Source organism: Carassius gibelio, chromosome B2 (assembly GCF_023724105.1).
Source record: "Carassius gibelio isolate Cgi1373 ecotype wild population from Czech Republic chromosome B2, carGib1.2-hapl.c, whole genome shotgun sequence".
NCBI classification, from domain to species: domain Eukaryota; kingdom Metazoa; phylum Chordata; class Actinopteri; order Cypriniformes; family Cyprinidae; genus Carassius; species Carassius gibelio.
In genome coordinates this window covers 27,685,111-27,700,577 of record NC_068397.1, presented here as the reverse complement: position 1 = coordinate 27,700,577, position 15,467 = coordinate 27,685,111, and the positions used below count along the sequence as shown (strand labels likewise).

At 34.0% G+C, this 15,467-nt stretch overlaps 2 protein-coding genes across 2 annotated transcripts; both read right to left on the bottom strand.

The window, feature by feature from the left end:
* Positions 1-1,369: 1,369 nt before the first annotated feature.
* On the bottom strand, positions 1,370-4,775 carry LOC127951094 (uncharacterized). Its single transcript, XM_052548747.1, has 6 exons — positions 4,580-4,775; positions 3,565-3,873; positions 3,055-3,315; positions 2,792-2,908; positions 2,312-2,358; positions 1,370-1,692 (listed from the first exon to the last, which is right to left on the bottom strand). The coding sequence occupies exons 1-6, from the start codon at positions 4,632-4,634 to the stop codon at positions 1,519-1,521; spliced, it is 963 nt and encodes a 320-aa protein (XP_052404707.1). The 5' UTR covers positions 4,635-4,775; the 3' UTR covers positions 1,370-1,518.
* A 9,339-nt stretch (positions 4,776-14,114) lies between these two features.
* On the bottom strand, positions 14,115-15,455 carry LOC127950654 (natural killer cell receptor 2B4-like). The gene is made up of 4 exons (XM_052547809.1): positions 15,204-15,455; positions 14,497-14,763; positions 14,241-14,366; positions 14,115-14,143 (listed from the first exon to the last, which is right to left on the bottom strand). Exons 1-4 carry the CDS (start codon positions 15,403-15,405, stop codon positions 14,115-14,117), a joined length of 624 nt encoding a protein of 207 aa, XP_052403769.1. The 5' UTR covers positions 15,406-15,455.
* Positions 15,456-15,467: the final 12 nt, after the last annotated feature.

The following is a 15,467-nucleotide window of genomic DNA, read 5'->3' as shown; positions in this document are numbered from 1 at the left end:
GTAAGAAGAACAAATGACAGTTGCAGCCCAAATGACATAAAAGCAAACAAAACATGCAAACAATGATTCTGTCCATGTAACAATGAAGGACGTTAAATAGCTATGTAAGTAATGTGACTTCACCTTTATAAACACAGAATAATCTCTGTATCATTTCCCCTTAGCTTTAGTGCCAGTTCAAATTAAAAACCATCACTGTGAGAGACAGCTTTACATTTTTTCACATTTCACAAAACAGTTGGACCCCTGCTCTGGAAGTTGATGAACAGGTCCCCATTAGATGACAGTCTAACAGCTGCTGTGAAATGACGGATATATCAGTGAGGTGCTATGATGCTATTTTGGGCATTGGTTTGCACTGTTGTCTAAAACATTGCTGCTTACAGATATCTGACTTCCTGATTTCAGTTCCTGTCTCATGGCTGGTCCAACAAAAGATGTTAAACCTCTTTCAGTTTGTACATTAAGTCATGATTTATGACTGGTCATATTTCATTTATTTGTTCCCTTGTTTTAATTAAATCAAAACAAGGGAACAAATTAACATTATAAAAGCAAGGAACAAATTAGTGCGTACAAATTCTTAAAATGAAGGAAATTAGTTTCAAAAACAAGGGAACAAATTCTTTGTGGGAATTGATTCTTAATTTGTGTATAAATGTATTATTGTCTGCATGATGTGTGGGTCTCTGTAAGCTTCATCAGTGTTTTCTCAAGTAAAAATATCGCCAAGACTAAGCCCACAATAAACAAAAACACAATTAAAATATGATTAAAAATAAATAAATAAATAAATAAATAAATGTTTCACTGGACAAGAAACATATGCTCAGAAATAAGATTAAATGTCGCCATCTAGTAGTTTTCAGTCAAAATGGACTGAAAGGACTTGTAATTTGGTAACTCTACAAGTAATACTTGAGGTATAAGTCATGTTTTTACTGGATATGTTTGAATTCAAATGTCTGCTTGCTAAATATAATACGAGAGGTGAGGTCAGTACTATACCTACAGTGTTTGCTCATTTTCATGTGGAGCCAACCGGGGTTAGTTGTCACAATCTTTTTCACTTCCATTAATATTGCTCACTTTTATTTCTTTAAATCGTATATGTTCTGTGTAACAATATCAAATTCAGAATTCACACAAAAAAGTTCAAAATACACACAAAAATATTAAGACAGCTTGGTTGTGGAAGTTTTAAAAAGAATATATTAAACCAATGCTAGAGAAGAAACAGCTTTGACTGAAAAGTAGAACTGTATCCCCTTTTTTTAACCATTTAAAGATATGACATAGAATAGTAAGAGTCTGTAACATGATCCAAACTACTGCAAAGAAACTACACACATGACAGGAAACAAGAACAGAATGGGGCAAAATGCAATTTAAAGTCACTGTGAAGTACATCAGTAAAGTAAACCACAAGAAATACAAAACATGCGGCATGTAACAAAGGAAACCATTTTGAGATCAAGTCTCATAACAACTTCCCCATGACACATAGCCAGTTTCATTTTAAGTGTCATCGGCTGAAATGGCGGATAGTTTCTCATTTGGTTGTTTGTACACCTCTGAATAAACTGTATGGTCTGTTTCATTGGGGATTGTAGGTTTTTGGTGTTGTCCTAATGTCCAGTAGACTGTGATGGGTCGATCATTTCCTGTTTTCTCTTGTGTCTGGTCTTCAGCCTAATGAAATGCATCAAGAAAGTGTTTTTTTAATCCCTCACTGAGAAAAAAAATGAATTAATTAATTAAAATTAAATATGTATGTATGTATATATATATATATATATATATATATATATATATATATATATATATATATATATATATATATATTAGTTGTAAATATACATTATTGGAGTACGTTTTACAAAAAATAAATAAATGGTGTTTTTTTTTTCATGCATAATTCAGTGTGTTACTTGCCGTTCCTTTTTAATTGCTTGTGTAACTGAGAAAGAACACGTGAATTAAGCAAGAAAACAAAAGTACAAAAACACTGCACAGTTACCCAGGTACATCAACAGTTTCCTCCACAGATGTAACGCACAACAAATATATAATAATATGTCCTGGGACATAACAAATCTAAAAAAAAGTCTACATTTTTGTAGATGAATTTTTGTGTTACTGAAACCAAAACATTAATACATACAAATAACCAATCATTACAGAAATAGATGTACATGCTATATGCTCCCATATTATTATGCATTAGATTGAACATGATTAATAAGAACTACACTGCATGAGAACACATGGTGTCTGCAAGCTTAGTGATGAACAGAAGTTTGAAGCTTACCTCAACTTGAGCATAGATTGTATTACCTTCTACCTCCTCCTGAGCACCTGTGAGGTTTACAATGTACAGCAACATATCAGCATCAACACTTATCAAATATAGTCCGAAAAATACGGTGTATATATATATATATATATATATATATATATATATATATATATATATATATATATTCGTTTATTTATCTTATACATTGGCTGTTAATTCCAGAAGTTCTTTTATAATGTTGTGAAACTTCTGCATCTGGAGATTTCCTCGTGTACTCAGTTGAGTACAGCAGGTGTAGTGTAAACCATTTAATAAATGAAGACAATATTCTACTGCAGTATTACAATTTACTAAAAGAGGAAAAAAAATACCATAAATCTGTTTTCATCTTTCTTTTTTATGACTTTACAAAAGCAGTAAAGTACTTAATTGATTAAACTGATGAACACAAAGATCAGTTTTTTCATAGAGAATGAGGCAACATGGACATACCTTTTTTATACTTAAAGTACAGAAAGACTAAAAGACATATCAAAATGCACAATGCCACCGAACAAACAACTGGCCACAGGAGAGATGACACAGTCTGGTCATTGTTTAATTCATACTCTGGAAAATAAGACACAATAAGATTACAGTTGTCAGTTTAGTTGAGCTTGTTAGACTAGATTTATTCAACCAAACAAGGTGAGCTATTTTGAGAGGTGTTGATTTGCACTCTGAATGATTGAGTGTCTCTGTGTTTGGTCAGATACCTTTATAAATGCAGAGTTCTTCGATGTTTATTCTGTCTTCATTCCAGCTGACATGGTTGCTATGGTTACAGATGATGTATTCCTCACTGCAGTCCAGGGTGAGAGTGTTGATCTGTGATGTCACTTCCTGTGGAGAGCATCTGTTGTTCTGATAGCTGGAGTTAATCATGAGCTCATGAGCTCTGCATGTGAAGTTCACAGTACAGAAGTTACCACTGAACCAGTTTGAGTTCACAGTCAGGACAGGAGCCTCCACAGAGTCTGAAACACACAAATTTAAACCAAGATCACAATCACATCTAAGCACAAAACAAAATAATAAGGTATTTTATTTTTTTATTTTTTATTTTTTTTTGCAGTAGCAGATCCTGAATTAAAGACATTGATTGATGTGCCAAAAGCTGGTCTTAATGTGCACATGTGTAAAACTGTTAAACTGTTCATAAACTGCACTTATGAATTATCTTTTATGCAGAAAAACATTAAATCACACAAATAAATGAGACTCACCTATAACAGATACTCTGTATGAGACCAAATCTGTGGTTATTAATCCAATTGTTCTTGCTGTGTAGAGTCCACTGTCTGTCTTCTGCATGTTCTTCAGAGTCAGAGAGAAGGTTACATCATTGAAAACCACTCTGTCCTTGTAGGAATCATGAGGTGTTACTCTTTTGGAATCACTGTTGTATCTAACTATACTCTCTGATTTATTATTCATCCACAATAAAAGCTCAAACTCTGGTAGTTGTTGTGTCTGTATATCCAGTTGAACAGAAGCTCCTGTCTGCACAAACACAGAGATCTCAGCACAGAACCCTGAGGAGACAGAAAGATTCCCAATTTTCAAAATGTGTACTACATGTGTTTTATGCTGTTCTCACTTTGTGAAAGATTTGTATGCAGGTATGTAGTATTTTAATATAATAAAAATACTACATACATACACACATTTTACAACGATAGAATAGCATATTAAAATGTAATACAGCAATAATGCCCATATCTGGAGCTTTGTCTCTCCTTACATATATAAAAAATAGGTAGGAGAGATTCTGCTTCAAACTTAGACCTTGTAGTCTGTTTCAAACTGTTTGTCTCACTTTTTATTTATTTATTAAATTTTAATTAAATTTATATTTAATCATTTAGCAGACGCTTTTTTCCAAAGCGACTTACAATGAGGAAGCAATCAAAAACAACAAAAGAGCAATGATATATAAGTTCTATAACAAGTCTCAGTTAGGTTAACACAGTACACATGGACTTTTAAATAATATAATAAATAAAAAGTAAACCGATAGAATAGAAAAAGAATATAGCAAGCTAGTGTTAGAGGTCTTTTTTATAATTGTATAATAAAAAAATAAAAAAATAGATAGAATACAAAAAGATTAGAAAGGTAATTCTTTTATATTAGATTTATTGCAGACAGCATTAGGAAAGAAAATAATATATGGTTGTTTTGATACATTTCTGGTTACATACATAATATATATTACATATTTTAATGAATGTGTTTTACCTGTTTTGAAGGTTAGAAGACAAAGAAGGAGTCTGAGTATGTGATTTAATGCCATTGTAACGAATTTAAAATTTAATCACTGCTGTTGCAATGACTTCCTTGTAGATACTGAAGTTCACTCAAAGAAACAGAATTCCTGAAACTACATACAGCAGCAAATTCTGTAACTGATGTCAAGATGCATGTAAGCCAAAAAGAGGAAACTGAGAAAACTGCACATTTGTTTGGAAACAGTTAGGAGTCTCAAGAAATAATTTTAGCTCAGCTTGTATGGAATTACATTTGGTTCAATAAAAATGAACATAACTTTATACAACTGAACATAACTTTTTCAGAAACTATGCTATTACAAAAGAAGAAAAACACAATGAAAATGAAAAAATTTTAAACAGTTGCACAAATGTTACAGGCTCTTCAAATATGCTTCATTCTATGTTAATGTTTTTCAAAGATTTGTTTTCGCTAATCGTGGATTCTGAATGCATTGCGAATCCAACGAATCTTTGAAAAACATTAACAAAGAATTAAGTATATTTGAAGAGCCTGTTACATTTGTGCGACTGAGTTAATTTCTTTTCACTTTCATTGTGTTTTTCTTCTTTTATAATGGCATATTTTTCATAGTTTCTGAAAAAGTTACGTTCAGTTTTATAAGGTTTCATTCATTTTTATTGAACCAAATGTAATTCCATAAGCTTGGTCTGTGATAGAAACATGAGCAGTATGGAGTAAGTTGAGACAGCAAAAACACTTTTCCTACTCTGCAGAAGGCCTATGTGTGAATTAACACTGAATTAACTGAATTTCACTAAAAAAGCAAAAATTTATAATAAATGGGAATATCCTCATAACATTTGATTTACTGTAGATGGAAACAAAAACTATTCTGGAAACTACGCAAATGATATTTTGATATGACGCAAATGATATTATGGCAATATACAGTATGTAAGAATCTGAACACTTCAATGGATAGTTCACCCAAAAAGTGAAAACGGTCATCATTTACTCACCTTCAAGTTGTTCCAAACCTATATGAGTTTTTTCTCTTCTTCTGATGAACACACAAAAAGATACTTTCAAAACTGCTGATCCCCTCTGACTTGCATAATATGGAAAATACAAATACAATGGAAGTCAGTGGAGACCAGCAATTTGATTATCCTTTAGACTTTTTTTTTATTTTTTATATTAGTTAATGTTAAATAATGTAGTTAACTAATTATAGCTAATAGAATCCCAAAAACTTATCTTAAATGCAGATAAAAACAGGGACATATATTCTTACATATACTATAACAGTGGTTTTCAAGTGGTATTGCAGGTGGGCCGCCAATTATTTTCTGTTTCTGAACAATGCATGGCAAAAAAGAAAAAAAAGTTTTTTTTTTTTTTTTTTTTTTTTGCCACAAGTCTATACATTTTTTTTACATCTTTACTATAGTGATAATTTTGATTTATGTCTGTTCTAGAGATGTTACAACTTTTTGATAAAGGTTTTCTTTTGGAAATATGTTTCAAATTAATCCTGAATGCATTTATGACTGTAAAAGCACAATTGCAAAATTTATCAAAAAAATCGCGATAGTTTTTTTTTTTTTTTTGTCCATATTGCACAGCCCTAGTTTATTCAATAAATATAGTTTAAAATCTAGCTTCTGAGTACTAAGTTATTAACCCAACAATAGCGGGGTCAGTTAATTTTTTTGAAGTGGGCCGCGCAAACATATGTGTTTGGTTGTGTGGGCCGCGAGTTGAAAAAGGTTGGGAACCACTGTACTATAATATTTCTGACTGTAAGTCATTCTTTTGCTTTGTGTGAAAAACAGACCAAAATATAATATTTGAGTCAAAAATGATTCAAAATGCTAAATGTTAATAATGCTGAACTCATATTTAACCAGGTACACTCCCTAAATTTTAATAATTAAAAAAAAAAGGTTTCTCATTACTATGAGAGAGAGGCATGTGCTTCACATTTATTTACTCATACTCCAATGATTATATAAATCCAATTAATATTATGAGCTGTTTCAGTGCATAAAAAATGTACAATAAAGTCTGAATACAGTTAATTAAACAAACAAACAGTTTAATGGCAATAAGGTGTCACGATCATCAGCTGGAGTGCCCATGACCTCGAGTAGACGGCACTCCACTCAGGACTCACTCAGGACCCATTTCCAACTCCGTTTCCCAGAATCCCACGCTTAGGGCTAATCACCACCAGGTGTTCCCCATTACCACTTCCCTATATATACTGTGTTTGGACTCTCAATGATTGCTTAGTCTTGTTTAGTCCTGTCTAGCATTTCCGAGCAGTTTCCCTGTGTGTGTTCCTTCTGTGTCTGATCTTGGATTGTTATACCGCCTGTGATTCTCTGCCGCCTGCCCCGACCTCTGCCTGGTTATGTTATTGATTCTGGATATCCCTTAAAACATTTGAAGCTGTAAACTAAATTCTGCATGTATGACCATTCTTAATAAAATACTGCATTTCGATCCGAACGTCTCTGACACCTTGCCACATAAGGAAACTTCAAGAAAAAAATTATCACTCATATTATCACTCATTTATAATGAATGACTTAAATTGGCATGCTTACCACATGCTAAAAATGTAAAAACATCTATTGACAAACGCACATTTTTACATAGATTTAACCTTTGCTATTTATGCACAGGTCGTCTTCCTTGACTGTTGAATAATACACTATTGAATAAATTGTATGGTCTGTTTCAGAGGCAGATGAACCATCTTTTACATGAACTTGTCCACATTCTGTATGATCTTTCTGTTGGACACCTAAGAGATTTAATAGAATAGATTTAGAAAGTGACTTACATACAAAAAAAAATAATTCCTAGGGCTATACAGTCATTTATTTTTTATTAAGGCAGACCTACCCCTTTACACTTCTTGTAAGAGCAGCATATTACAGGAACTTCTGTGAAAACCAACACTGATACACCAGCGACGACCAAGAGCCAATGGAGAGGAAAGGAACTGTTGATTTATTTGAGATTCTCTGCTGAAATTATATCTTTCACATTAACAGTCATCAGAACACTCATATGGGGGAGTCGTGGCCTAATGGTTAGAGAGTCGGACTCCCAATTGAAAGGTTGTGAGTTCGAGTCCCGGACTGGCAGGAATTGTGGGTGGGGGGGAGTGCATGTACAGTTCTCTCTCCACCTTCAATACCACGACTTAGGTGCCCTTGAGCAAGGCACTGAACCCCCAACTGCTCCCCGGGCGCCGCAGCATAAATGGCTGCCCACTGCTCCGGGTGTGTGTTCACAGTGTGTGTGTGTGTGTGTGTGTGTGTGTCGGATGGGTTAAATGCAGAGCACAAATTCTGAGTATGGGTCACCATACTTGGCTGAATGTCACGTCACTTTCTTTCTTTTCTTTCTTTCACTTTTTTCTTTCTTTCTTTTCATATGATAAAATTAAAGATACTTTGCATTATTTTGTTTGAGAATAAATGGCTAAGAATTCAAATATGGATGATGTAAGAGTAGTTATTTACGTTCATGAGGAGGGGCAAAGTTGGTGGATCTCTACTGTGTCATTCTTCCAGCTGACTGGGGTGCTGTTCACTAGGCTATTCGCTAGGACCCATTTCTCAATACTTAGTTCACTTTTTAAAAACTCCTCACACAGTGAGTACAACAACACTCTATGTGGAATAAACTGTGGATCATTCACAATACATTCAGTCACTAAATCTCTCAAATTGCTTATTCTTTTCTCACTCAGACAGAACCACCGCCAAAACTCTATGTGGACCTACAGACCTACAATTTGCACATTTAAATGCTTTTTTAAAAACTGTTAAAATTAGTTCAAAAACTAATAAAAACTCAATAACAGCTTTATATATATATATATATATATATATATATATATATATATATATATATATATATATATATATATATATATATATATATATGTGTGTGTGTGTGTGTGTGTGTGTGTGTGTGTGTGTGTGTGTGTGTGTGTGTGTGTGTGTGTGTGTGTGTTTGTTTTATAAGTGACAAAGTACTATATGTTTGGGTGGTAAACTTTACCAGTGTTATGGAATAAATTAATTTAGAAGTGTTTAGGTAGTTTAAGTGCATTTTGATTGAAACATTTTCTGCTGTGGCAAGTTGAAAGTTGATTAGGAAAATACTGTAAAGGGTTTTTAAAAAGTGAACTAAAGCTGTCTGAGATAAAAAAAAATAAATAAATAAATAAAAAAATGTAATATGTAATAATAGACTTTTCAAAGTTCATGTTGTCGCCAAGGTGAAGCCTGTGCTAGTCAATTAATGCCTTATAAAATATATCAAATGAAACTTTCATTCCTACTGTATGCCAATCCATTCCTTTTTTGCCTGTTCTTTCACAAAATTATTTTAATGCTTTTCAGTTCACTTGATGACTGAGCAGACATTCTATATCTGACACCTTTTTAGATGCTCTGTTTAATTTTACATCCTTTTATTCATTTTGCAGATGCTTTTATCCAAAGTGATTGGGGAATACTGTACATAAAGTGATACTTCTTAAAGAGGCAAACAGACACAGGAAGTGCTTGTAATACCAAGTTTTAGGCATTGTTCAAATAAGTACAAGCTAGAAAGGGAAGGAATAAATAAAGAGAAAGACCACGGTTTTTTAAATTTAGGATGAAGTCAAGTAGTGTCGAAAGAGATGAGTTTTCAGCTGTCGCTTGAAAGCCAAGAATGGTAAACAAGAATGTTCTGGAAAGTGATTTTGAGCCTCTCTGTGATGTTACCACGAGGCGCCGCTCACTAGCAGATCACAGACTTCTGGAGGGGATGTAGATTTGTAGTAGTGAGTGGAAGTAGGTGGGTACTGAGCCTGTGGCTGTCCTATGTGCAAACATCTATGTCTTGAACTTGATGCGAGCCTCAACCAGTAGCCAGTGTAAGGAGATAAAGAGAGGTGTAACGTGGGCTCTTTTGGGGTTGTTGGAGACCAGTCGTGCCGCTGGATTCTGAAAAATTTGTAGAGATCTGATTGTGCTTGATGGAAGTCCAGCTAGAAGAGTACTGCAGCAGTCCAGCCTAGAAATGAGAAGGGCCTGGACAAGAAGGGTGCTGAATTCGGCAACCACAGCATCACATGACAATTTGTGTCAAGTTAGCTTCACATATTAGTCAATGTAAATTTGTATTTGCTTTCATTTCCAAGTGACATTAATAATCTTTACAATTGTAAATTCTTGAGATTGAAATAAATAAATTAAAATGCATTGTAAACTGTAATGTGAAAACTAAAATTATATCTACCCTCTTTGTTCTGTTCAGTGACATGATTGTGCTGATTCTTTTGATATTCTACTCTGTAAAGCTCATCAGTAGTATTCTTCTTTTTTTACCCAAAATGAGATGATGTGAGCGCTATGGAGCAAGGTTAACCCTAACATACAGTTACCCCTAACACACAGGTACTTTAATGTCTTTAATGTCACAAGTGAGATCCAGGAAATCCCTTATATGGACAAATGCATCAGATATCACTTCAGCTGAATAACATGCAGATATAGACGCTTTGACTGATGAAATGTAGAAGACAATAAACACCCAACTGCAATACAATGCTAACCCTAACACACAGGTACTTTAATCTTTTTAATGTCACAGGTGAGATCCAGGAAATCCATTATATGGACAAATGCATCAGATATCACCACAGCTGAATAACATGCAGATAGAGATGCTTTGAATGATGAAATTTGGAAGACAATAAACACCCAATTGCAATACAATGCTAATTGACAGCTTGTATCACATAAGAGATAATTACAAAGAATATTGTCTCACTGTGATAAGAAGCAACATGGAACCAGAAGCAAACTTTTTCAAACACGACTGATGTTATATAGTGATTTTGGAGCAAAACATGATATTTGAAGGATAAGTGAAGGTTTAAAAGAAAAAGAAAGGTTTAAAACAGTGTGAACTGAAATGTGCCAGTAAAAAATAACGTGGTGTATGGGTAAGGTTGGGCATCGCTTGATTTTTTTAATTGTCAATTCCTATTTGTGATTCCAATAAAGTAAAATAATGATAATAATAAATGATAAATGAAATCCTAGATATCATTCACATTTATTCTAACTCTTATTGCAAAATATTTCCTTGTTAACTGAATACTATGAATGAAAATCAACAGACTAAAGAACATGAGGATGTGTGTGCAGTAGAGAAATTACCTTTTATAGCTACAGCAGTTGTCCTGCATTTGTCCATATTAGGGATTTCCTGCATGTCATAAGTTATTACTTCTGTTAGGTCATTTTGGACTTTCTGCATGAGAGTGCCCTCCGGCTTCGAATATGAATGAAACATGCACTACATGAGAGTGTTTAGCGCTCCAATGTCAATATCGTCTCGTTTTGGATATGAATAAATTGTCCAGTCATAAATAATTTTATTTATACACCCATGTACTTACACATTTTAAGCATGCACACAGAAAAAGTGATTTGAAATGCAACTGATTGACAGATAAATCATGGTTGATCTATCAGCCAGATGCACATAAAATTCAACATTGCTGATAATGTTGAACCTTTTATTTCGCTGTAGTATTGTTATTGCCACCGCCGCCATGTTGTGGTCACACTGTGTGTTTCATTGTGAAAGTGAAAATACTTTGTTTGGCCTTCCAAAAGAGGATGATATCTGCTTCATTATGCTTCGAGCTGATCTGCGCTGCATGCTGAGGAAATACTTTAATACTCATGTTTTTCCACAGAAAGAGCTCAGCTAAAACTACTAAAACTTACATCTCACCATTATCAAGCAACTTTGCCGTTTACGTTTTGCATACAGTACATGTGTAATGGAGGCCAGCGGGTAGGTGCTGTGCAGGTAAACCTCATTCCCCTGTTCTCAAGAGACGCACTAGTGACTGACACCAGTGACTGCAGTCATTTAGCCTCCTTGTTAGTGTATCCACCTCTCATGCCTGAGACCAGGGTTTGAGGCCCACTTGTGGCGCTGAGGACCCGGGAGAGAGGGGTTACACATGCAAAAACAAACTTTTGGTACAGCATATAACAATGAGATGAATGAGAATTAAAATGAATGAGAACAAATCTGAGATTAATGTTTTAGCTCAACTTAGCCCTGTGGAGGAAGTATGAGCAATAAAAAAAGAACCAAACTTTCCGATGCTCAGTCAGTTGAGACTGTACTTCCTACTCAACAATGTGTGAGTTTTCTACTTCATTAATGAAACAAAGGCTGATCAGAAAGAAGGATTAGAAATGGGTATACCCTCATAACATTTGCTTTAGGTGAAAACAAAAACTATTCTGGAAAGTACACACATGATACTATGGCAATAAACTGTATGTATCTGCACACTTAAAGGGATAGTTCACTGAAAATGAAATCTGTCATAATTGAATCACCTCAAGTTGTTCCAAACATGTATGAGGTTTTTTTTCTGCTAAACACAAAAAGGTTTTCTTCTTGCTTAATTTGACAAATAAATGTTTTTCATGGCTATAAGAGAGAGAAGTTTGACACCTTACCTTTATTTACTCATGCTCCAATGATAATACTGTATAAACACAATTAATAATATGATCAGTTTCAGAGCAAAAATCTACAAAGAAGTCTGAACTCCGTTAATTAAAAAAAAAAAAAAAAACAGTTTAATGGCAACAAGTCAACTTCAGCAAAACAATTATCACCAATATTAACACTCATTACTACTGATACTTGCCATTATTTGTTAATATGATGCGATTTCAATTTTTCCTTTCCCTTTAGTAGTGTTACAAGCTCTTGATGCATAAAGAAGATCTGTAAAGTTGCAAAGACTTAAGTCTTAAATTCAAAGAGATATTCTTTATCAAAGTTAAAACAGTGCCATGTCTGCCTAAAATGGCTCATTCTAAAACGCCCCCACTCTTTGCTGCCACTGGCGCCATTTCTTGGAGAAGGTGTGTGTTTCATTGTGAAAGTGAAACTACTTTGTTTGGCCTTCCAAAAGAGCATGATATCTGCTTCGTCATGCATAGAGATGATTCGTGCTGGTCGCTGAGAAAATACATCAACTTCAATCTGTGGATCGCCGGATCGGTTTTCACTGTATGCACTTTCAAGTGGATAGCTTGCCAATCAGAGCACACCTTGCTTTTCAGAGAGACGAGCCTTGTAAAAATCGACACGTTTCAGAAATGTTCACACAAAGAAATAAGTTATTGTTTGTCATTTCTTAGATCACAAATGCAGACATGGTTATATGTTTTCATGGTGCCATATGCAAGGCAAAGTGTAATAAGACAGAATAAATTGTAGAAACTTAATTTTCTTGTTGCTATGCAATGATTTGTATCGTATAAAGGGTCTATACAAATAAACTTGAATATAAATCATTATAATCAATAATTATGCCACCACTGGATGCAATAACTGCCTATTTTATAATGGGCTTTAATGGTTTTGTCTCATCGAGCCAGGACACGTGGCATCACAGTATAGCAAGGTGCGCAACATTTCTGTCACATGTTTGAGGCATATGGTCAATCACAATGCACTGGACAGCTGGCCAATCAGAGCATACCTTGATTTTCAGAATGAGGAGCCTTGTAAAAGTCTACACGTTTCAGAAAGGCAGGGCATAGAAGAGAAACAATAATGTACAGTATGTGTAAGTAATTTTTTTTTTTTACCTTAAACCGCATAATCACATTTCATTACACCAAATACACAAAATAATGTTCTTTTTAGCAAGTCATATGACCCCCTTTAAAATATCCTAAAAAATATTTAAAGATATCTATCAAATACACAATTTAACATACATTTAACCTCTGCTATTTATGCACAGGTTGTCTGGCCCGCGTGGATTTACACACTTCTGAATAAATTGTATGATCTGTTTCAGAGGCAAATGATGGTTTTGGGGTTTGTCCTATTGTACTGTAGGTGGTGCTGGGGTGATTTTCCTTTTGCACTTGTTTCCTTATCTGTGAATATATGTACATAGGTCTATAGTAAGTATATAAAATTGTAACAAACATATTTACATATTGGCCTTTTGACCTCTAGCTATCTATATTTGTAAAGTTTTGCATAAAAGATAGAAGTAAATGTGTCCCTCTCTTTCTTACCTGAGGAGTAGGCATTGTCTGACTCATATTGTGAGTTTTTTTGGATTCCCCTGTAAATCCATACACAGTTTGAGGATTCGCTGATTTCTCCAACATCTCCAGGGGTCTTTGCATGTCATTCCTCAGCTGCAGAGCAATCCAGACAAACAGTCATATAAATCCTTCTGTTCATGCACATTTGCATTTAGACTCAATATACAGTAGCTAATACAATGTGGACACCACCTTCCTACTGAACAAATTTGAAAGACTTCCAATGAAGCACATATTCTAAATTCTAGAGAATTATGTGTTAGGATTTATTCATTCATTCATTCTTGAATTAAGAGTATTCATTTTATATGATGAATATACAAAAAATATCTGAAGCTTACCTGAACTTGCGCTTAGACTGTCTGATCATACTGTTGAGCACCTAAGAGATTTAGAATAGAATAGATTAAGAAAGTGACTTGCATACTAAAAATTATACTGAGGCTACAGTCATTTCTATTTCATTAAGGTAGACATACTCTTTTTACGCTTCTTGTAAGAGCAGCATATTACAGAAACTGCTGTGAAAACCAACACTGATACACCAGCGATGACCAAGAGCCAATGGAGAGGAAAGGAACTGATGATTTCTTTGAGATTCTCTGCTGAAATTAAATCTTTCACATTAATGATCATCAGAACAGTCATATCCTAGTTAAAGATACTTTTTAGTATTTTATTTAAGAATAAACTGCTAAGAATACAAATATGGATGATGTAAAAGTAGTTATTTACGTTCATGACTTGTGCAAAGTTGGTAAATCTCTACTGTGTCATTCTTCCAGCTGACTGGGTTGCTGTAGTTACAAACAACAATGTTCTCTATACAATACAGGGCTAGAGTCTGGATTCCAAATGATGTCATTTCCTCCTGAGTGCAGTTGTTGCTGTAGTATCTGTTGCTTACTGTATGATCACGCCCACTGCATGAGACGTTCACGATACAGACGTTAACACTTATCATGGTGAAGTTCTCTTTCAGAACAGGAAAATCCACTGGATCTGAAACATTTTGCACGGAGAGGTTATAGGTTAAGACTTTTCAAAGTGCATGTTGCAGCTAAGGTGAAGCCTGACTTGGATATGCAATGCAATTCAATAAGGTGAAATTAAATATGTTAAAAAAAATATTTCAGTAAATTATTATGTTGCCTTGATAAGTGACTTTCTATATGACAATTTTGGACGCTCTTTATAGATCAAGAGAGTTAAAAATGAGTTGAAAATGTATTTTCTTCCATTTGCATAAAACAATAATAGTCTTTGACTGAAAAAAAAAATATTATAAACTTTTTTCTATGAAAGCAGATGCACAGCTAAAAATATCCTTCATATAATCTTGTTTCTGTTACCTTGTAATGTCAATTATATTGCTATTATCATTTGAAAATGTCATAAGTGCCATTGTAAAAAATAAAGAAAATAGTACAATATGCAATCACCTATAACTGATATGTTGTGTTTAGCAACACATATTTCTTGATCTCCTTTTGTTTTTGCAATGTAGATTCCACTGTCTGTCTTCTTCATGTTCCTCAGTGTGACAGAGAAGGTTTCAGTATTGAACTCCACTCTGTTCTTATATGAACTGTGCTCTCTTATATATCCAGACTGACTTATGAATTTGATTATATTGTCTGACATATCTTTCACCCAGACTAAACTATTAAACTCTGGCAGTGTTTTATTTTTTATGTTCAACAGTT